Below are 24,372 nucleotides of genomic sequence, written 5' to 3' on the forward strand. Positions count from 1 at the left end.
TCGAGAAAATGGTTCCGGTGTGGTTCCATCTTGTCAGTGGCGCAGGACTGAAGGTCTGGCAAAGGACAAGGTATAGTCGTTCGAATGGAACGAAAATCCGAGGCCTCGTATACACATTGGTCTGCACGTAAAAAAACCCTTGACAGTTGTAATTCGATACAAGAGTAGGCTACAGTACCGCTGACCGGACAAAATGTCCCACATAGCACACTGTATGTCGTATGCCCGTCTCCATTAGCCCAGTCGGTTCAGAACAGTAGGACGTTAAATCCCATTTTATTTCACATTAAAAACTATATCAATTATTTCGCAAATTTCTCATAATAAATAATAGATTTCCGTTTCCTTGTCTCAAAATGACCGAACTATTGTGCTGGCGAGACATCAAACTCCATTTCAATTTTCACCACGACTGTTCGTCTGTTGGCTACCTCTAGACCATTTGTCTCTTGAATTTTTATCAAAGCGCCTTTATTAATATAGTAGTATGTGCAGTAGTCTGGAGCAATTTTGGAATTCCAGACATTCCAAAGGTCTGACGTCACACATTCCTAAGGTCTGACGTCAGAGCATTCCACAGGTGTTCTATTTATAGTTTGAATATGGTTATTGTTGACTGAACAATGAGGTTATGAATAATAAAAAAGGTCTGCAGGTGTTATATTCTTTGATCGTGTTTGACTTTTGTAACGAGGGTATGGGGTCCTCGAATTGTTTATTGGAGGGTAGGGGGGGAAGATATTTCGCTTTATAGGCAGGTGTGCAGAGGTTACATTGAGTTCACGTCACGCGTAGTTATACCTGCATTCAGGGACAATGATCTCCGCTATTAAGCTTGACAGCTGAGCATGTTGTGATTGTTTATCAAAGGCTGTTTATATCCCACAAACCAACCACCCCCCCCCCCCCCACCCCGACCCCGCCCCTCCCACCACACCCCGTCCTAACCTAAAAAAACCCACTTCACAGGGCTACACTCTTCAATCCGTGTCGATACTAAGAAACCAACAACAGCCTTTTTTTTTTTTTTATAATATTTTATTTAGCCCTCGTGTTATATATATATATTTTTATAATGATGGCATGTTCCAGTCTGTTAGCTCCCTATAAGTGTCGAGAACGTTGATGATGTTCTTGAACGCAGGGTTCGTTCCCTCAACCATCCTCAACCGTGTCAGTATGTAGTCCGTAAAAGCTAACAATCTGCAGAAAAGAACAAATCAGATAGGTATTGGTAAAATAAAACATACCAAGTAGAAAAAAATCACCAAAAAACTTACGTTTCTTTTTCCTGCTCAGGTGATGGACTTATAGGGGTTATATATGGGTGGTGTGTCGCCAGTAAATTATTGGCGTCGAACAGAATACCCCTTAGTTGGATAGCTATAGCGGGTGTTCCAATAGCATTGAGACACGGCGCCAATGTACACAGCATTAGGTTAATTATGCTTTTCAAGTAAGCCTGAACCTGGTCAATACTGTACCTTAAACAACAAAAAATATAATATTATAATTTATATTAAAGATATTTTCAAAGTCAAAATATTAATAGGTTGGTTAATACCAATAAATGTATGCCAATTTTGGTGTGTATGGGTGTGTGTAGCTTGAAAAAGTAGAAACATTCGAGTATGATGAAAAGTACGGTGGACGGATGCCATGGAGGTACAGTGTGTGGTTCTCTTGCACTTACCATTAAGCATTACTTTCAACATAAAGTTCACGGTCTCTACGTATATGCATGGTAATATAGCATCTTAGGCTCCTAACCGGGTTAATATTTGTTGAATATGTTTGACAAATATGGTTGCTTAGATATGAACAGTTTTAAAAATAAGCAAAGCAGACGAAAGTCGTATATTAATCTCAATTGTTAGGAGAGCGATTTAGCTAATTTACGCGTGTCTTTAATTACGCACTACAAAGGTCACCCTACGAGGGTCGAGTGAAAAAGTAAACATGAAACGCTGTTTTAAAAGTAGGTTTCGAATCACAATTTTGAAGAAATAATAAAAAACTTACATTTTGAGACGGTCTTGGTTTTCTTTTTTTACAAAGTCGACGAGAGTTGATAATGCTTATTCGTTCAGAGGCGAGAATAATTTTCACAGACAAACGCTTGGTACTTATAAAGAAAAGTGAATACTTTTATGAGCAACTATAAATCGTAGGGAGGTCCGAGTTGTTCTAAGATATTCCTTTTAAAATATTATACATTAAAACTAGACAATACTCCGTTGTGAATAATTTTAAAATAAATATCTCCACTTAAAAATATTATTCATGAAAACTAGGCAAATGTTCATAAAGTTTAACATTAGGTTTTGGCTGTAAAGGAGGGTCAATTACGCGCCCTGTACTCAGACAACAGCTATAAACTGTCGGTGTTTTTATCAAGTACTAGACATAACCAATGACGCGAAATAATTGACAGAAAGCCGTGTGATGTCTGTCGGCGATCGAGTCGTTGAAACACCCCCCCCCTACTGACAGCGAGTGGTTTAAAAGACCAACCGTCTAGCTACTTGTCAAAGCAGGTGTCAGTGGCTGGCTGTTTACCTCTAGCCGCGAAGCATGCTACATTGAGTGTGTATATCTCGTAAGACCTTGTCTTTTAGTATACGCCTAGCAATTACTGGGACAAATTCGGAAAATAAGGTCAGTTTTTTTCCTTTAAATATACATTGTTTAAGATTAAGATAATTATTATTATTTTTATTATTCACTCTTTTCGAATTGTTTGGGGTCTCTGAGTACAAGATCTTGTACATATATTTTGTTTTTTATGTAGAATTGTTCAAAGTGTAGATTATAGCCAGGGTTAAAAATTCAGACAATTTCGACAGTTTTATCAAGAAAGTTGTGTTTGAAAAGTAAAATATTATTGTATCCGTAAATCGCAAAACCGGGTGTTGTTAGGGTATCACTCGATGTGAAGATTATTAGACCGGTTGTCAAACCTCACCCCCGATGTTTACATTCACGAGGATTACATTAACGATAGATTATTATTTATTAGCGATAGTATTACATTAATAATAAACGATTGGTCGTTTCTTAAATTAAATTCTTAACAGGTTACGGTGTTAGTTTTGTAAGAGTTTTTGATTGTGAAATTTGAATGTATATAATGTAAGTGTTAGATCTTATGAAGCCGGGCCGTTTTTGCTAGATTCTATAAAGTGAGTCTGAAATATATCTCACAATTCACTTGGCGCATCTATTATTAGAAACAAAATAGATCCGAGGAGAATGAAGCGTGAATCACGATGGAGAATTAAGAAGATTGTGAGAAGCCATACGGCTGATTCATGACGAGAGAAAATTACCATTTCAATTAAAACCTTTACAAACAAAATTTTAGAGAGGGTCATTGTAGACTAGCGAGATGTTTTGATAGATTCAGTACGTGGTAACTTAAAAGACTGGATAATCCAGACAATGACAGGCTTTCCATCAAATTTTGAGGAACCATCCAGACTAATATTCGTAGAATATTTGTTTGGATGATAGAGACAGCTTTACCGATCGTTCAACATGTAAGGGGAGGTAACTACATTCAACATGTAAGGGGAGGTAACTACATTCAACATGTAACAAACCTTGGAATCACACCGGCTATTATGAATTATCTTCAAATTGACATTTTTTCTAAGTTTGACTCTCTCGGTTCCTTGACCCATCAATCATTATGCAATGAGTTAGTAATACTTACCGTCACGTTCAAGGTGTAAGGTCCCTTGTTTTTAACAAATAGACGTCGTTGTTTTTTTAAAAATCACATGATTCTACAGTCATGTTGTCTATATTATATTCCTTCACTTTATCATTTTTGGAATTCCACTCCGTCAAGAATAGATAGGGACCCCCTATTGAATCGAAAAAGCTAAATTCCGATTTCTTAGCCGCCTCGATGCATTCGGTTTTAGATTTGTACAAAACTCTGGAAGTCGCTAGGGTAATCACACTCTGTTTGAAAAATCCTCTGAATTGCCAGCGAAAACCTCCCGACAAACATGGTTTAATCATTTGCATAAAACTACAGGTTTGATTGTACCTAGTGTGTTCAACGAATGGGTTGTCTCCGGGGTTCCAAGACTTCAATATTAAGTTGCATCTAAAACATTTTACGCGATCGTAAGGTCCAATATAGATAAAGCCAGCCTTGCTCAAATTATGAGGTGACGGCTGCTTATGCATCCAGCAATTATCAAAGGTGGCCAGACGATCGTTATAGAGTATATAAGGATCCATCTTACTATACCATTTAAAAACCCAACACCTAGATCTAAAAAAAAAAAAAAAAAAAAAAAAATTGTTACAGTCATGTACTTTTGATTATTATTAAAACAAATTTTCTGCTTTCTTAGAATGGATGCGTTTGAAACCTACACACACACTCAATGGGGCGAAATACTACAGATTACAGACGAATTTGAATATTGGACGGCAAGTCAAACCTTGGCCGTTAACGAAGCTCTAGACCACGTCGAGAATGAAAATCATAATGAAACACAGGGGGTTAAGCGGCAACTGTCTGACCCTGACACCGTGGATGCCTCTGAAGAAGAAGAAAGGTTAGAAAAAAACCCCCGACCGGTGGTTAGCCCGATATTATTTTCAGATGACGATAGCGACTTTGACACGTCGCAGGTGAGCAAAAAAACTTTACACGATATTCAAAATAATGTGAAACCTAATTCGTCTACAGAAAGTGAAAAGATCGATCCGCTAATTGCACTATTAACGAGTGACATAACATTGCCTTCTAATATCCAATCTTTAGTGGCTAAGGTTTGTGACGAAAAAGACGACGAAGTCGTCGACATTTTTGATTTGTTAACACCACCGGATTTGTTTTTTTAAATACCATACCAAACCCAATCTCCATTTTTTTTTTTTTTTTAAAGATTTGTCAAGTGGGGAGAGGTGGCGAAGATTTAGTAAGGCTGATTTCGGTGGAGCGCCGTTTTTCAAGAAAGTTTAATATCCATTCCGAATTAATGAGAATCGAAATTATAAACACGGAGGCGGTTACCACTCCTGACTGGCTAGAGCGGCTATTCACTCAGATATTAGAGACCGTCAGAGAAAATTTCAATGTTCAGCCAAACGAGAGGGTAAGAATACAACTAAATCATCCTGATTTGGACAACCCCATATATATTGCGTTTAGACCTTACGAAGAACTAACTTTGGAATTAATCTTGGAAGAGATTGCGAAAGTTATGCAGTCAAAAAAAACACTAGTTATTGACAATCAAACTTCTATATCCGTAACCTATGTAGCCTCTAAAGAGGGCGGTGCTTTTACAAATACGGTTCTTTTGAACGAGGCTTTTATGAGTTCAAAAAAACGAACATTTATATCACCAGTTGCCAACTATGGTTATCAAACCTGTTTCGGACAATCTATCGTCCTGGGTATAAATGAAATTTCTTATCGTAAGAAAATTTCACCGACAGTCGAAGAAACTAAACATTACAAACGTGTAGCAAACAAACGTAAGAAAAAACCGTTACAGATTGCTATGGCTATGGAAATGTATCAAGAGTACGGGGTTAACCCGTTAGTACCTACAGGTCGTCCTGAATGGTGCATATTCCAAGAACACTTAAAAGCTAAATATCAAATTGTCATCTATGATGCACAGAGTGCAAATTGTGTCATATTCAGAGGTGTTGCGGATCCCAATGTACCCGTTTTAAGACTGTATTTAATGGAAAAACATTTTTATTATATAAAGAAAATCAACAGCTTATTTAATCAAGCATTCTATTGTCCAGCGTGTGAAAAACCATATTCGCATAAGAATAAACATGGGTGTAAAGCGACATGTCCCAGTTGCCGTCAGGTAGATTCTTGTCCTAGGGATCGACCACGAATACAATGCGAACTTTGCCACCGTTATTTTAGAGGGTTGAAATGTTTGGAGAGACATAACCAAAATGTCCCACTATACACCGTGACGACGTGTGTGAAATATAGGGCCTGTTTAAAGTGTTATGCGACAATAGACACACACGAAGATGACGCAATGAATAAACACACATGCGATGTGCACAAATGTCGTAATTGTGAGCAGCTGTGTAAACCTAACCATAGGTGTTATATGAAACGATTATCGGAGGATGTTGAAGTTGAGACCATCAGATATTTTGTTTTTTACGACTTTGAGACTATTTTGGATGAAAATAATATCCATGTAGCGATTTTATGCGTTGCACACCGCGTGTGTCCTTTATGTTTGGAGAAAGACATTAACGAACCTTGTGACGGTTGTAACTTAAAGAACGCTCAGAGAGAATGGATTTTTTATGGTAAATATTGCGTCTCTGAGTTTTGTCGCTGGATAGTTCAGACCGAAATAAATGTCGACCTCAAGGGTAAAAAAACTACCGTTCTAACTCACCGACACTCGAGGTTCATAGCACATAATAGTCAGGCTTTCGATGCTCTATTTGTATTGAGATATTTCGTCATACATACTAGAATTCTACCTCAAATCATCGCAAACGGGTCTAAAATCCTTTGTATGACTATAAACAATAATATACGTTTTTTAGACAGCCTGGCGTTTATGCATATGAAACTTACAGATTTTAGCAAAACATTTGATTTACCGATTACGAAGGGTATATTTCCGTATTCATTCCTTAAACCTGAAAATTTGGAATACAATGGTGAAATGCCACCGATAAGCTTTTACGAAACGTCAACTATGTCTCCGCAGGAACGTGATAAGGTTATTAAATGGTATAATGAACGCGTGTTACAAAACAATTATTTTGACACTAAAACAGAATTGACAAACTATTGTGTAAGCGATGTAATTCTCCTCAGGCTGGCATGCGCTCGGTTTCGTAGGCTTTTCATAGAGCTGACCAAAATCTCGCCCTTTCAAAAGGCTATTACGATTGCGTCCTTGTGTAACCTTGTCTACCGGAGAAAATTCTTACCTCCCTTTACGATTGCTATAGCACCCCAGGGTCAGTATGTAGTCGCCCGTCAGTATTCAAATTCAAGTATACGTTACATGCAATATCTGGAATACATTGAAAACCGTCATATACAACATGCCCGTAACGGTGGTGAAAAGGTCATTTTCAATATGTATGTAGATGGTTGGTATATGGAAAATAATACCGAAGTGTGTATCGAATACTTGGGTTGCGTTTTCCACGGCTGTCTCTGTATAAAAAACAGAGAGCGAACATCACCATACAATAACAAAACTATGACCACGTTGTACGAGGAACACTTGGCACGTTTGGAACGGCTGAAGGCCCCCAACCGTCGCGTTCGTTGTATATGGGAATGCGAACACCGACAACTCGTAAATACCCCGGCGTATTTAGACTTTGAAACAAGAACACCACCTTTGACGGACCCCTTGCAAGTACGTGACGCCTTTTATGGTGGCAGGACGAACTTATTAAAATTTTATCACAAGGCCCGTGAAAACGAAAGAATTCGATATCTGGATTTTACGTCACTTTACCCCTTTATCAATAAATCAGCGATTTATCCAGTAGGAAATCCCTTGATTATTCTACGGGACTTCTTACCTTTGGAGAGTTATGTAGGGTTTGTTAAATGTCAAATCCTCCCTCCAAGGGGGTTATACATACCCGTCCTGCCGTTTAGGTCCAACGGCAAACTGTTATTTCCGTTATGTTCTAAATGTGCTCTGAATCGTAGCAAGACGGACTGTACTCACAATGCAGATGATAGGTCACTGACAGGTACTTGGGTTATATTTGAAGTTATCGCAGCGATTAAAAAAGGTTATCGCATACTCAAAATCTTCGAGGTATGGAATTTCCCACACACACGACAATATTGCAGCGGTGACGCCCCGATTGATCCGAAAGACTACGATATTCACGTGTCTACCGTCCGTGCCGACTATACTGATATCCCGGAAGACGATATATTTGCACAGCTACCCAAAAAAGACCTGTTCAGTGAATATATCAACATGTTTCTCAAAATTAAACAAGAGAGTTCGGGGTATCCAAATGAGCTTAATCCTGCGTGTAACTTGTGTGATAATCTAGATACGTGTTGCCATATCGACTGGCAGGTTCTCGAACAAAAACGTTTGGCATATATTAAAGCTTACAAACAACACGAAAACATTACTCTCGATGCAAATAAAATATCTAAAAATCCGGGGCTACGATACTTGGCGAAGACCGCATTAAATAATTTATGGGGTAAATTCGCTGAAAGGTCGGATACGCGAATACAATCTGTTATCACACACGACCCAACCGTCTTCTACGATTATCTTTATGACGGTACAAAAATTGTCAGGAATATCGAAATTCTCAGTGAAGAAATGGTCCTAGTTCAGTATACAGAGCGGCAAGATCTTGTCACTAATGCCCCACACGTGAATGTGCCTATAGGGGCTTTCACTGCGGCCTACGGCCGTATGAAACTGTACGAATATTTAGATAAATTGAACCATCGGGTTCTGTATTTCGATACTGATTCCATCATTTTTACAGAGACCGATAATGACACGCCTGTTGCAACCGGAAATTATTTAGGCGAATTTACGAGCGAAACGTCGCCCGACTGTCGCATACTTGAATACGTCGCCACTGCCCCCAAATCCTACGCTTTGAAAATTGAAAACGAAAAAACACGTGAAATCTTTTATACTATTAAATCTAAAGGTATTACGTTTAACCACGATGTCTGCCAACGTATCGAGTTTCAAACGTTTGTCGAATTAGTGCACGATCACTGTCGTAAGGTCAAAGTCACATACCCGAAAGCTTTCCACCGCAGTAAAGTGTTTGTGGTTTCTATGAAAGAGAAGTCGAAAACCTTATCATTCAATTACGATAAACGTGTAGAAATTAGGGATTCCTATGATACAAAGGCTTATGGTTTTGTCAAGCAAAACGAATAGTGATACGTATGTCTGTATATATATATATATATATATATATATATATATATATATATATATATTATGATTGTAACTGTAATTACGTATATTGTAACACCATTTGTTGATAACCCTGTGCATATGTGATATAAAAAATATAAAAAAATAAGACCTTGTTTTGTTTTTTCTAAAAAAAAACATTTTATTCAACTATTCTACATCTAGAGTTACATTTTAACATACATGAGGTCATACAGATATGGACATTTACATTTTAAATCTAAGAGCAATAAAACGCCGGACATATCTGTCGTTTTCACGGTGATTTCGGGAAAATGTTTTTATAATTCTTTTCATGTTTTTACCTCTACAGCGATGATAGGCATAAAATACACAATATTGGCCACATACGTCACTGAACAAGTCCTGTAGATGCTTCCGGCTGTATACGAGTGGCAACCCCGTTTTCATAATCCTTTGCATAACGCCATTATGGCGGGGTTTAAGGCCAAAGGAATCAAAGTGTTCAACCTCATGGTGACCCACATAAAGAAGTAACCAATGTTCACCCTTCTTATTGGATGTATGGGTATTGTAAATATATAGTCCACGCTGTAACGTCTTGGGTAGTTTGTCACGGGCAAAAACACCTCGAAAATGAGGGGCTATTTGGGGGTCGCTTTTTAACATGACTGTGATATGTTTTGTATTCATCTCAAAAGTCTGTTATAACATTTCGAGCACTGTCTATTTCTATCTTGTTTTCAAACTCACTGTATAGAATCACGTTCACAGTAGATACCAAGGCTGTCCCGAATCGTATTTCGAGTTTCGCATTACCCGTTCTGTTGAGATGTACAGTATTGTCGTCAGAAAGTTCTGGGGTGTAATCAAAACAGAATATGCAGTAGCCGTTTCGATAACCATTCATCGTAATGGTGGGTCCTTTGTCCTGGAAAAGACTAGACGTCCCGGAAAATAAGGTGTTGAAAGCTCGTGTATAACCGTAACCTAGGGTTTCGCTGAAATTCGGACTCAGTGGTTTAGCGAAGACATCCTCCCCATTAACCTGGAGCGATATATGATTTATGTCAAAATTCTGCAGGCGATAAGGATTTTTATCGGCGACTCCTGAAAAGGCCTGGTTCGACACCAGAGCTACGAGAACTCGTCGAGGTGTTTGCCCTAAGAACAGATTATCCTTATCCAAACTTCGATTCCCCGCAGGTATAGTAAAGCTTTTTACATCTACGCGTCGAATAGGATAAATCGCATTTCGTTTCATCAAGGCACTGGCATGTGCGACTATGATGGAAGGGTTCAGCTTTAATCTACGTATAAAAAGCGACGCTTTTTCGATCACCACTTTAAAATCATTCGTGGCTGCCATGAGACAAAAGGCATCTTTAGAACGTACAAATCTAAGTCTCATATCAACTCCATTTAGTAAGTATTTACTCTGACTAAACAAATCCAGGTGTAGTTTCCCCAGCATATCCACAGATTTACTACCTTTGAAGGATTTGGCTCGAAACTTGAAACCATTATTACTGCCGCCGTCGGAGGCGTCACAACTTTCGAAATGCCCGGGGGTGTCTAAACGCCACTGGCAAGATAATAAATGTGATTTTTGAGCATCCGTCCCATAACTCAAAAGATTCTCCAAATAACATCGGTAGGGATTGACGGCCGCTGGTTGTGATACTCTCTTGCCATTTAACGACACATCGATTTGACTAAACAGACTGTGTAAGAAATTATTCACAGGGCCCACGTTAGCGGCATCTGCTATATTCGTGCCATCTGAGTTTAAAATTTTGGCTCGTACGGTAAAGAAACTCTGAGCTAGATCTAAATATTCTTCACCTGCCCCCGACATGTAAAATTCGATTGGGGCACCACTGTCTAGATTAGATATAGGATGATATTCGTGCCATTTCCCACTTTCAATATCTATTTTGGTGTTTGGTGCACTGAAGATATCGAGCCCGCTACTTAGGCATTCACAGGAACGCGGATCGATCATTTTTTTGGGTGGGGGGGGGGGTCTGTAACGGTGTCTGAATTTCAACTAAAAATGTCCGATGAGGTCTGCTTACGTCGCTTTCGCTTCTTACCCCGGACTTGTTTTAGACGTTTGGCACCCCCTTGCCGAGTAGCCCCCTTTATAGGACCCGCGATGCTCTTGAAGGCTCTTGTACCCAGATCGCGACTCGCTTGTAACAAGTGTTGTTTAGCAGAGGTTTTTAAATTTTTACCGTGAAGAACGTCTCCAAAAATCTGGGCTCCCGTGGTGAGTGCTTTTTTCCCGACAGTTTTGGCTGCCGACTTTAAGAGGGGCGTAGCTACTCGAAATAAACTTGAGAAAACCGATCCTAAACCATAACCTTTCTGATACGGTGACCCCGTAAAAATTGGAAATCCGTCACCTGTTTGACTGAGGTAATAACGTCGTATCTTTGCATCGTCACACCTGTAGGGTTGTAGACACGTCATTATTCGACCTTGCGCAAGTGCAGTTTACAAAGAACGTGTCCAAATTCAAATGGTACTGGTTGTCCTAGCTCCGTGTAAAGTCCGAGTTCAACCGTGTCTATGTAATGTTTGTTAACTGGTATATAATAGGGGTTGTCAAACGTTTTATATACAGCCGATCCAAAGGGTTTAGCTAGATCCACCTGTATAGCTCGCAACAACGGTGCGCTTGTATCACCGACCAACTGATTTTCGATAATATCAGTGTAAATATAAATATTGTGAAAATTGGAATCTAAATCGACTTTTGTGTCACTTTTCACACTGCTTGTAAATTCATTCTCTTTCATAAACCCGAATATCCGGGCTAAATTCTTGGACAAATGGACTTTTCGACCGTCTCTTCCTAGGAGTAATAAGACATAACCCTCGGGATCTTTCACGATAGATAATGATGCCCCAACCTCCAACGTCGATTTATTGAAATGATTGATTATGTCGTGTCCAGTATCGTAGTAACCATCGGGTATTGAAAAACGTAAGCGATGTGGTCCCTCTATTTCCGTTTTACTACGGTATGCCAGCCAACAATCTTTGAGGTATATTTTGTTCCAACTGCAAGGGTATTGAATTTCGACGAGTCCGCATGTCCAGGCCCCGTCAAGGTGGAGTGGGCGTGCCAATTTTGTTGTATAATTGCTGATCTTGTTGCTAGGAAAATATTTAACTGAATTATTAGATGGGAGAGTTAGAAATATTTGATCGTCCCGCTCTGCCATGGCTGTCTAATTCCGTCGTGACTGATCCACATACACCTGTATACCGACCCCTTTTTAAGTAAAAAAAAAAAATATTACAACCGCGATGAATTATTATTCGCTACCTCTTGGTTTAGCATCACCGTATTTAAAATTTCAACAGTTATCATGGTCAGCGTGATGAGCACTATGAATGCGTACACAATGACTTCGCAAAACTCGCCGTCGCAGTTGGGTCTCTTTGCCTCTTGTAAAAACGTACGGACACGGCTGTAAACTTGTGGATTTAACGTTGTCATTTTTGTAGGACGTCGGATGCTTTTATCCAACTGTCAAACGCTTTACCGTACCCTTTCCACCGAACTAATAAATATTTTGAACCGCGTACCGTCTTTCTAGAAACGACTTGTTCGATATCGTAATGTTTAGGAGGTATAACCTTAATCAGTTCTTCACGGTAAAATGTACCTTTGATCTCAACACCTTGTAGGTCGTTTATTTTATACAGGGGTCGATCACGCCGCAATCTCCGAGACACTCGGAATATCTCTTCGCTGTAGGAACCCAAATAATCTTTTTTAAACGGTTGTTTAGACCCGGATATTCTGACATAGTCCCCAGTGTTAAATGCGTATTTCTCTTTTGGCTTTGTGTGTTTTTTGTAAAGAATGTCCATTACACGGTCTTGATTACCGGGGTGTACGTTAGCAGGGGCCATTTGTATACTGCGGTGTTTGGCTTTGTTGTAGCCGTTGACGATCTTTTGTAAAACATCAATGTATCGATACGTGTTGTTTTTCGTAAAATAACGGAACATCCGTCCCTTGAGCGTTCTTTGAAAACGTTCGACGATGCATGCTTTAATGTCGTCATTTTGACTTACATAAAACCCAATACCCCGTTTCTTGAGCATTGATTGAAAGGATTTGTTCACAAATTCCGTACCTTTGTCCGTTTGTATAGTAATGGGTTTTCTTTGTGAGTTTTCCAAAACTTGGGTAAATGCTTGCACAACACTTTGAGCATTTTTACTTTTCATCGGATACACCCAAGCATATTTACTTAAAACATCTATGACACATAATAGGAACGTATGCCCTCTATTGTGTTTTTTCAAGGAGGTAAGGTCTGATAAATCGATTTGCCATATGTGATCAATTCCTGATGCGATGATTCTGTCACGTTTATATCGACGTCTGGGGGTCACGTGCTTCGTATAGGCACTTTGTTTAGACAGCCAGGTACGAACGTCTTTAAGTGTGACTGCGTGGTTGTTCTGTCTAAGAAATCGATACAGTTTGTAAATACCCCCATACGAAGCTGGGTGTTCGGGGTTATAATAAATCTTTGTCAACAAACGGTTCACCCCGACCCTCATTTGTTTCTGTAAGGTAACCAGTCCGGGGAGGCCTGTCTTCGGCGTGTTTTACGACGTAAGGTTGCAGATTCAAGGTCACGGCTGACTTTTGGCGTGTCGTTTATATAGGGGTGAGATCCTGCATGTCCCTCCCAACGCCGAGTTTGGGTTGGGTGACCCGTGGAGTGTGAACGTGAACGCTGTTTACGACTGGGCGTCCCCATTAGAGCTGGATTGTTTATGTAATGATATCGATCTGCATTTCCTATCAAATCTTGAGGTAAATTATTGTTTGACAATGCACGCCCCAAAACCTGCCAACCTATGGGGTTAAAATATTTACGCTTTCGTAGCAAATCATTGACGAGGTCCGTTATATTTGAACCGGGAACAGACTGACCCTCTATTGTGACCATTCCTTTACCGTCCCATGTGACGTTTGGGGCTTGATATAATTTTTCTATTAATAGATTTGCCTTAGTTTTCATTGATTTCGGAACTGTAGCAAGGATGTCCGATTTTAATGGAGGGTCCTCAATAACTCTTGAGGGTTCCGCTTGCGGTACCTCACTGATTGGATCTCTGTTATTTATAACCGGTTGTTTGGTAGTAAGACCAGTACTTAACCCTTGTTGTTGTTTGACATATACAGTAGGTGGTTCAACGGCACGATTTTTATGAAATATAAATTCCCTTAACCGTTGTCCATACTTTTCGACCTTTTCCGAATCATCCATTTCGGGGTCCTCGAGGATGCGACGTATTTCAACGTCTAATTCAGAAACTTTTCTCACAGAGGGTGGCTGTAATATCAGGGGCTTAGGTGTTTGCAAATTTTCCAGCAAACTCTCGGGTACTAGAGCCATCTTTTTAGTAAATTCCATTACAACCCGAATATTTTAGGTACCACACTCCCTAGAATCCCTACCAGAGGTGCTAGCAAGCTACCAAGAAATCCACCCCTCTGCAGGATTTTTTTCTTCTGTTTCAGGGCGACTTTACGGTCCGCTAAATGTCTTAGACTACGTTTGTGTTTCGACAATCGTTTCTTGTGGTATGCCGAGAGTCGAACTCTCCCTTTCAAGATGTTAAGACAACACTCACACAATGCGTCAATGACTGGTTTACTTGCGTTTTTAATAATATGTATTCGCTGTCTTGGTTTGGCCCGCTTGAGTGCTTGTAATAGCTTGGCGTGACGATCTAGACCATACATTATCTATTTTCGGACAACTATGTGTAGGTACAGTCGAAAATCAATTGCTTTTATACCTTTGGTACGTACACCGTGGGGTTATCCCTAGGGAAAATACTACTCCGAAGTCTCAAAAGGTCGGGGGTTGTACTCTTCAAATCGAGAAATAAATACGAATAGGGTTTCCTTGTAGCGTCCTCGTAACTTTCACGAACAAAATTAGTTTTCCCTGGGTACATCTGCTTGGCTAATTGCGTTATAGCAGACATGTCTCGAGGGTTCTTAAATATAATCATGTAATGGGCATTGAGACTGATCGTCCTGTGATGTTTACCTTTATGAAACAGATTTTGAACAATATAAATGACGGAAGTATTTTCGTGGTGACTTCCGCGGGTAAAGAGTTTTGATACTTTGTCCGTTGTCTCGTCCATCAAATCATCAATGATCAATAGTGTTCTTTCCTTGGGGTTTAGACTAGCGGATAACCCTTCGACAAATTCTACGATACCCGCTAATTCTTCGTACAAAGGTTGCCAAACACCGTAACACCACACGATACGATCTATGGGTTGATCGACAACTTGTGGTAGTTCTAGAATCAAGCGCCTGACCAATTGACTCTTACCCGATTGTGTGGGCCCTGATATCATACATGTAAATGGGGTCTTTAGCCTTACATCCATTTCGTTAGCCGGGGTAAAAATAACTAATTCCATTTAAAAATGTTTAATCTTTTATTATATCAAAGTACAAATGTAATACATATAGAAAATGAAAATTATAATCATAAAAAAAAAAAAAAAAAGTTATTTAGTCAACGTGTGAACACATTCTAGGATTTGAGGTTTCCAATACAACGTTGCGTGTAGAAACAACTCTTCGCTCTGATCGCGAATCTCAGGGACGAATCGTGCTATCTGTAAAAAACGATCTTTGTTCAACTCTAGAAAACAGGATTCGAAGTACAAGTCCACAAAGTTGATTTCATCGAACCAATAGTTGATCCCCAGGCATGTATGTTCAAGCTGCCCTCCACGACCATTGAGACAGCCTTCACAGCGACCGGTTACACTTTTTGAAATCTCCGTGTTGATCATGTCTCCCAATATTTGCACAACTAACGTACGTATATTTTCGGCAGGACAGTAATGATCGTCATTGACATGCATAGGTTTTGAGCACATGGTGCACGGTACGAGGTGTGTAACGTGTTCCTCCGCATCTACAAGATCCTCGTGGAAAATGAGTTGATTTTCGGCGTAGACCCCTTCTACGCGTACTTCCGTGCTGTAGCAATCAGGCTGGTCCCATCCTTCATTGTTTGCTGCAGAAACACAATCCTCTGGAGTATTGTGCCACGCCTGTCCAGATTTTAACAAACTCCAATCCTTTACCCCGAGACCCGACTTGGCAGGCGAACAACCATACACATGATAACGGCCGCGCTTGAACGACCTTGTAACTCGAGACACGCCTGTTAGGTCGGAAAAGGTTTTTTCGGGTATCACCAATTGTCTACCATTTTTTCTCTCCAGAACCATTTGGCGGGCGGTTCCCAGTTCACAGCTTAACTCACTGTTGATGGCAAATTTGGTAGGTTTTGTACAGGATAAATATCTTTTGAAACGATCAACAACCCGACTCCACTCTTTTAATGTCATCTTAAAAACCATTTTACGCTTCAACCCTAAATAACCAGCCTTCAGTAATATTTCAGGGGTTGTATTATCATTGTCCCCTAAACTCAATGTCAAACCGACTGAAACATCTGATATCTTGGGTGAAGCCATGCTGTTTCGTATGATAACTCAATAGTTAGGCATCTATTTATATATATATATACAACTCGTTATATTATTGGTTCGCACAGACCGACCAATACAAAATACGTTGGACAGAAATTATACACAAGTCTCCGCCTTTGCTAAGCCTACTACACCTAGGGGTGATTCCTCACCCGTAAAATTATTTTCACACAACTCTCTGAAGCTAACTTTCAATGCCTCCCATTGTTTCACGTTTAAATGAACACCCTTTCGGGTAGGTTTTGGCATTCGTTCCTCTTCACACCACCAAAATTTACGAATGTTGACTCCAGGGTATTTGTTGTCGATCGTTACGTACACGTCATTACCAATAGGCACTGATTTCTTTACAATGTTTTTTTGTAAATACTCATCTATCTCTGAGGCAGTGTTCATCAAGGCCTGCCATTGCCGCTCGAAAAACATGATACCATTGGGTGTTGGATATCTATCACTCTTAAAACCGTAACCATACAGTCTGATGTGATAACACACATCTTCTTGCCAAATACATTTTACAACCAAATAATCATTTCCAATATCCTTTCGATACAAGTCAATACTCATAATGTTAATCTCTTGTTTTCAACTTCATAAAACAATTCTACATTTGAACGTGTAATCAACCCCCTTTTATACCCAGATTTTCGAAACTTAAAACCAAAATTTAACTACACCCTGTCACAAATATGTAGATTAAAACTATTGGCTTAGAACAAAATCGACAAAATCACCTGTCAAGCTTAATGGCGGAGGTCATTGTCCCTTAATACAGGTATAACTACGCGTGACGTGAACTCAATGTAACCTCTGCACACCTGCCTATAAAGCGAAATATCTTCCCCCCCTACCCTCCAATAAACAATTCGAGGACCCCATACCCTCGTTACAAAAGTCAAACACGATCAAAGAATATAACACCTGCAGACCTTTTTTATTATTCATAACCTCATTGTTCAGTCAACAATAACCATATTCAAACTATAAATAGAACACCTGTGGAATGCTCTGACGTCAGACCTTAGGAATGTGTGACGTCAGACCTTTGGAATGTCTGGAATTCCAAAATTGCTCCAGACTACTGCACATACTACTTAATATCTTAGAGAATTTTACAACAAAAGCGTGTATGGTGTTAATTTATGTCAACATGGATATACATGTCGTGCCTGACATATATGACATGCCAATATTAATATCTACCTGTCACTTATATACCATGGCAGCTTGTTGTCTACACACGAAACTCGTTTATACGGGATTAAAGAATGTGTGTTCCGTTCTTACTTCCATAATTTTAAATTCCTTTAAGCCAGCAACGTCAAAATTGTATTAAAGCCTCCGATTGTCATGTGCATTTTTGAGACAATATTTAATTCGTCACGGATTAAAGATGCCTTATGTAAGATTTAGATAAAATGTTCGCCGTTCTTGCTATAATAGTTTAAAGATACATTATGTAATGAAATGAAATGGGGTTTAACATCCTACTGTTCTGCTCCAACTGGGCTAATGAAGATGGGCATACGCCATACAGTGTGCTGTGAGGGCAATTTTGCCCAGACAGCGGCACTATGGCCTACTCTTATATCGAATTCCAACTGCCAAGGGATCTTTTACGTGGATTTGAATTTTCGCCCCTCCGTCCTGCACCAATGACAAAGGGGAAACCGCGTCGGAAAATTCCATTGAACTTTCTCGGCCAATGCAGAGATCGAACACACGACCTCCATGCTAGCGAGCCAGCGTCTTACCCACTTAGCCACCGTGGCTCCTACATTATGTAAGATTTAGATAAAGAACTGGTTGTCATTGTTATAATAATTAAAAATATAGATAATGCAAAATGAACATATTTAAAATTTAAAATGTTCTGAGCGAAGTTTTGACAAGATGTGGAATAGATTGTTTATTATCGTGGAAACGGTAGCCTACATGTTAATCGAGACTCAGCCTCCATCCACCATTTTTAAATTAAATCATTAAATGACGATCGGGTTTAAATCTCTGTCATTCGATGGTGTGGAGAGTCTATTATAGGCTTGTCATGAGAGAGAATGAATGAATGAAATGTGATTTTATGGCACGTCAGCTCCAACCGGGCTATATTGCGCCAAACATATGGTGAATATTACGAGACAGGCTAAATTATATCACAGAAAAACTTTATATGCATAAATAAAAACAATATCACAGTTAATACAATTAAAAATAAAATATAACTTTTATGCATATAAATATTAAATATAAAAATGATATGATATATATATACAATTAAAATTTATGATAAAATCCTGTCTCTTTTAAAAAGTCTAACGCTTTATCATATAAACCCGGTTGGGTGTCATGAGAGAGAGAGAGGGGGGGGGGTAAGGTCCACTCGACACAAACTAACCACCCGACTTGTCATGTGATAAATATCTAAATAATAGTTTGGCCTGCAATAGACAGATATAGCTCTTGTATAATGTATCTTTCAGCCAAGTCAAATTGATTGTAGGATACTCAAAGTGATTTTTTAACATTTAGTAAAGAAAACAAAATATTAACGGCCTGGATTTATTCAGATTAAAGAAGCCCATCAAACGATTTTATCCGACGATAATGAGTGGCACTGGCTTCTTTATATCACCTGCAGATATCTTTGTGTACACACATATCTTTGTGTACACAGAAGGGGACCGGGCCATATTAGGGCTGATATTCCTTTTAACATACATTATAACGTCACATTAATAATGATGTTATCGTAATAATCATATTAAACATGCATTATGCAAGAGCTAAATCTGCCCATTGCAGGGCCCTGTTTCTCGAAATCTTAACTAAAGATAAAATCCAAATTTTAGTAGATACTTCAATTTTGATTGGCTAAGCACTAAAATCAATCTAATATTATCCAATCAAATTACTAAAATTTGGATTTTATCTTAGTTAAAATTTCGTGAAACAGGCCCCTGGTCTTTCTTTTGGCCTGAAATGTTATCTAAATTATTAATTGGACATATAATTAATTTATCCAGACTATAATCAACTGTGAAGCTGATACAGAGACTGCTCCTCCCCGCCGTCTCCCAACACACACGCACGCACGCACATTCAAAACCAAGATAATCTTTTCAGTGATCTTAAAGATCCTAATCTGACCCTGTATTTAGTCTATGAAATGACCTTAGGCAGATGCAAACTGTCCCGCTTTGTCACATAACACGCCTACCTCGTGGCACTGCCAATTTGTATGCGAATCATCCACTTGTTTTTTTAATTCTAAGAGCGTCATATTTAATTACTGTATGCATAATCATATCAACAATCCACACTTCAGGATATAACGCTACCTGATCATAAATAAATAATATTCGCGCCACAAGACCACACCTTCTGTGTCTGCTTGAGTAGACCACGTGACTTTATACTGGACCAATCAAATCGTTCTGAGGGATGGTAACCTGGTCTCACACACTCAACTACGTTATTCAGTGAAATGATATATAGCACATGTGTTGGGACTGTACGCTGTTATGACTGACTCCGACTGACTGAATAATGTCGGCAATGAATGGATTACATGTTATCAGCGTTCGACTGATTTTTATAACAACTTTACTACTACCGTTAGGTAAGTTTAAACATATTATCTTTTCTACCATTTTAATATCGATTTGTAGGCCTGTTATGTCTAGGCCTATTCAATTTATTCACCGGCAATTGAATATTAGAATATTGACCCCTTCATTCAATGTTTTGGCTCGTCTAACCCAACATACTCTACATGTGTATAAGCCGTGTTCATTAACAATTTTACCGTTATTAACATTTATTAACCATTCTACAGTAGATATTTAACTCTCATACATAAAATATCATATCTTGTTATTCATGTCATGTACATATGTTTATATTGTATTATTATGTCCACAATGGATGTTTCGATACAATAAAATCTAATCTTAAGTTATCTTATCTTATTCTACTGAGCGATATCTCCTAGGAGACATCGCTTTACATGAAAATTGATTGGTCATTTAAAAAGGATGGATAGGGTTGGTGTAATAATTAACAACTTTTAATCAAAAAATATCAACACTCGTCGATAAAGTAAAAACAAAACTCGGCACCTCGTTCTTTTTTACATTATCGACTTGTGTTGATATTTTGTGATATCAAAAAAAAAGACCCACGTAAGAGATTCTCTATTCATGTTGCTGTCTTTTCAATTTTATTCAACAACCCAGATGGTTATTGAACCCTGGATGTTTCGGCTTGTCTAATGCAAATATAAGAGTTTACCGTGTTTGTGTTTGTAGGCTATGTGAGGCCTTTTTTTTACGGATGACAGTAGAACGTAATAAGATACATTCAGCGACAACGTTTTTTTTTTACGGATGACAGTTGAACGAGAATAGAGATACAATCAGTAACAACGTGTTTTTTTACTGGATTTGAATTTTACTGTGTCATGATCGGGTAGCCTATTTATTTCTGGATAACAAATTAATGAACAGATATGAAATGGGGTTTAACGTTCTACTGTTCTGCTCCTACTGGGCTAATGAAGATGGACATACGCCATACAGTGTGCTATGAGGGGAATTTTGCCCGGGTAGCTGCACTATGGCCTACTCTTAAATTGAATTCTAACTGCCAAGGGATCTTTTACGTTCACGTCAATATATACGCGGGACCTCGGGTTTTCGTCTCTATCCTGCGTGGCTCGAAATAAATATATCAGTATTCTCAACATTGTAAGCTACGTTCGAATATAATACATATACTCGCCTGCGGTTAGTGCTAAATGATAAGGCTAGCTCACTTTTTCGTCATAGGTCACGAGATGTAAACAAGGCTATCGCTAATCCTAACCCAGGACCTAGCCCTAATGCTAACCCTAACCCTAACCTACAATCACGCCAACAGTCACGTGCCCTAACCTTATTTACACCTGCCCTTAACAAATAGATTTACCCCTCGCCTGTATCTCACGAGTCGTACTCAGGCCTCAGGGGTATGAACTCGGGTGTAAGAAAATAAATATTATATTACGTAGCCTACAGGTTGGATCTTCTGTTATTGTCACAAAATGTCCATGATTTATGACTGATATGACAGGTTAATGAAAAGTTTATGTTTTTTTCTTAAAACTATCACTCAATGACGTCTGTTTTTTACGTGCTAAAAAAGGAGGGTGGAGAGTATAAGAGTAAAAGACTGCCATTGAAAGCTACACGTCCCTGCTTTTTAAGTTGACATTTATTTATTTAAAATAATATTTGACTTTTAAATTATGAAGATGTTTCTCGAACAAAAGACATCTTGAATGACATCACTGAAGCAGAACTAAAATATGTTGTATTGTTCTTGTCATCGATTTTACGCAAGCAGACGACAGAGTATACGGTGTGGTTAGTTCGTGACGAAGTGCTCGCTGCCATGCGGTATGAATCATTGGTGCTATTGAACTGTGGTAGCATCATGTCGACAGCTTGTCGTTGCTATAAAAAAACAATATGACTGTATGAAGTACATGACAAAAACGATCTCACGTTTTTTTTTTCTTTTTTTGTGTAAACAAAGTAAACTGACTCTAGTTAAGGTCTCGTGAACACGGCGCGGCCATCTTGGTACTGTCAAATAATCTGGGTGTTTGTTCTGTAGGTACAGATATGACTTGGATATAGTGTCTCAGGCTGAAGATACACCCATCCCCCCGCCCACTCCCTCTGTCTGGACCTTTCAGCAGAGACCCCACCCCTCTCCCTTGGTGTCCCTTTCCACTTTCCAGCTACTAGGGACGCCCGTCCCGTCATCGATTTACCGAGCACGCATGACAGTATGACGGTGTAGTTTGTCAGTGGATGGTCAGACGTGGTTACGATAAACAACCAATCCACACATATTGTCAAAACTATAAACAGTATATCTTTATTTTACATTATCTAGTTTTTTAAAACTATTATCTAAATCTTACATAATGTATCTCTAATAATAAGTCCTGTTTTTAAAGTTCGTGTATAACGTTACCATATCCCCACCCCCACCCCATTCCTCGATCTCCGATTTGTTTTCTGTGAATCCTCAACAATGTCATATATTGTAATTTTAAAGGAGCTAAATCGCTAATATTTGGGACTTAGAAATTGAAACAAATGGGTCGCAACGCATACGATAATGTAATATGAATGTATATAAATTGATTTACATGGAATCGTTTCTGTTTTTACTGTAATTTCTAATCAGTTAGGTTCGGCGAAATACGCCAGAAGTCTCAATCGACTGGCAATCTCTAGCGTCTGGTTATTCCAGTCTACGCCGATAGTATTTATTGCGTATGCTCTCCAGATAAGAATATAGCGTCACCGTTTGACATAACTTGTGGAATATGCCTAGCGTCGTTTTTCTAGTCCCTTATTACAAATAGCGCTGAAACGCATTATGGTACACGATTAATGTTTATTTTGTCTTCAATATTGGATATCAGAAGCCCATCTTTTCCCGGTAAGATCACAACATCAATGTTGATTTAAACCGACAAATAAATCGTGTTTTTAATGTCGAATATTTTGGATGATATTGATTTAGAGACTTAGCTACTCTAAATTCAATTTATAATAGTCAGTTGTTTACTTTTTACATCAGCAAAAATCCCAACAACAAAAAACAAGCCCTTTATTCATCTTATTAACCTTTTTAATGGGCCTATTGCCTGTAGCTATGTATCGACACTATCAAGACAATATATAATATCAAAAATATCATCTTAAAGAATGGGGAAGTCAATTAGGAGTACAAAAGGTCATACAATTTAAGTTCATAGAATGACAAAGCAAGTATATTTTTATTAATCAGACACGGTTGAACGAACATGGCTGTACGTCACGACTATTTTGATCTAGAACTATGTACATGAGTTTTAAAATCGAACGTGTACCGCCTAGGAAATGTAAAAATGAAAATATTTTGTTCAACAAAGGTTTCTTTTGACAAATGGGATGTCATCGAATCCTGATGAATTATTAGTATGGTATATATTATATTTAAATTCGGGATGTTCTTATCTCTAATCTCAAAGGGTAAACAATAGGATATAGAAATCAAATGAAATGAAATGGGGTTTAACGTCCTATTGTTCTGCTCCTGTTGAGCTAATGAAGACGGGCAAGATACGCCATATAGTGGGCTATGGGGGAAATTTTACCCGTTCAACGGCACTATGACCTACTCTTATATCGAATTTCAACTGCCCAGGAATCTTTTACGTGAACGCCAATGTATACACGGGTCCTCGGTTTTTCGACCCATCCGAACGACTAGAAGCTGTCCTTGTCGGGATCTCTGTTTTGCATCACTCACAAAGGCGAAACCACGCCAGAAAATCCAGATGAATCTTCTTGCCCAATGCAGGGATCGAACCCGCGATCTCCAGGCCAGCGTTTTACCAATTGAGCCACAGACAAATATTGGGGATGTAACAAATAATAGACGTAGTAAATATAATTTGATTGAACGAAAGAATAAATAAAGAAATGAATTAATGAATGAAATGGGGTTTAATGTCCCTCTTTTCTGCTTCAACATGGCAAATGCAGACGGGGATACGCCATGCAGAGTGCGATGATGGACTTTATCCCAGACAACAACTGAATTCCAACTGTCAAGGGTTCTTTTACGTGCACGCCAAGGTGTACGCGGGACCTCGGTTTTCGTTTCATCCGAACGACTAGACAGCTGCCGATTTCCAGACCACTGACAAGAGGAAACACATACAAAATTTGAATATTTGTGTCGTATTACTAACATTAGATTTAAAATAAAATAAAAACAGAAACTCTGGAGGGGTAACTGGGGCTTTAACGGCCTTGGGCGTTTCACACCA

General features: G+C 38.9%; 1 protein-coding gene and 1 long non-coding RNA gene across 3 annotated transcripts in view; one reads left to right on the top strand and one right to left on the bottom strand.

Annotated features, from left to right (window-relative positions):
- Positions 1–1,093: 1,093 nt before the first annotated feature.
- LOC126807795 (uncharacterized) lies at positions 1,094–2,186 on the bottom strand. Its single transcript, XR_007674171.2, has 3 exons — positions 2,023–2,186; positions 1,281–1,484; positions 1,094–1,203 (listed from the first exon to the last, which is right to left on the bottom strand). It is a non-coding gene; the product is annotated as an uncharacterized LOC126807795 (long non-coding RNA).
- A 17,773-nt stretch (positions 2,187–19,959) lies between these two features.
- LOC126819685 (adhesion G protein-coupled receptor L2) overlaps positions 19,960–24,372 on the top strand; it is a 75,388-nt gene continuing 70,975 nt past the window's right edge. For both annotated transcript variants that reach the window (XR_007679721.2, XM_050547863.2), the window contains exon 1: positions 19,960–20,118. Coding sequence is in view for 1 of the 2 variants with exons in the window: in XM_050547863.2 (XP_050403820.2) it covers positions 20,046–20,118 (73 nt within the window). In the remaining variant the exon portion in view is untranslated. The remainder of the gene's footprint in view (positions 20,119–24,372) is intronic.

Source organism: Patella vulgata, chromosome 4 (genome assembly GCF_932274485.2).
Source record: "Patella vulgata chromosome 4, xgPatVulg1.2, whole genome shotgun sequence".
Classification (NCBI taxonomy): Eukaryota; Metazoa; Mollusca; class Gastropoda; family Patellidae; genus Patella; species Patella vulgata.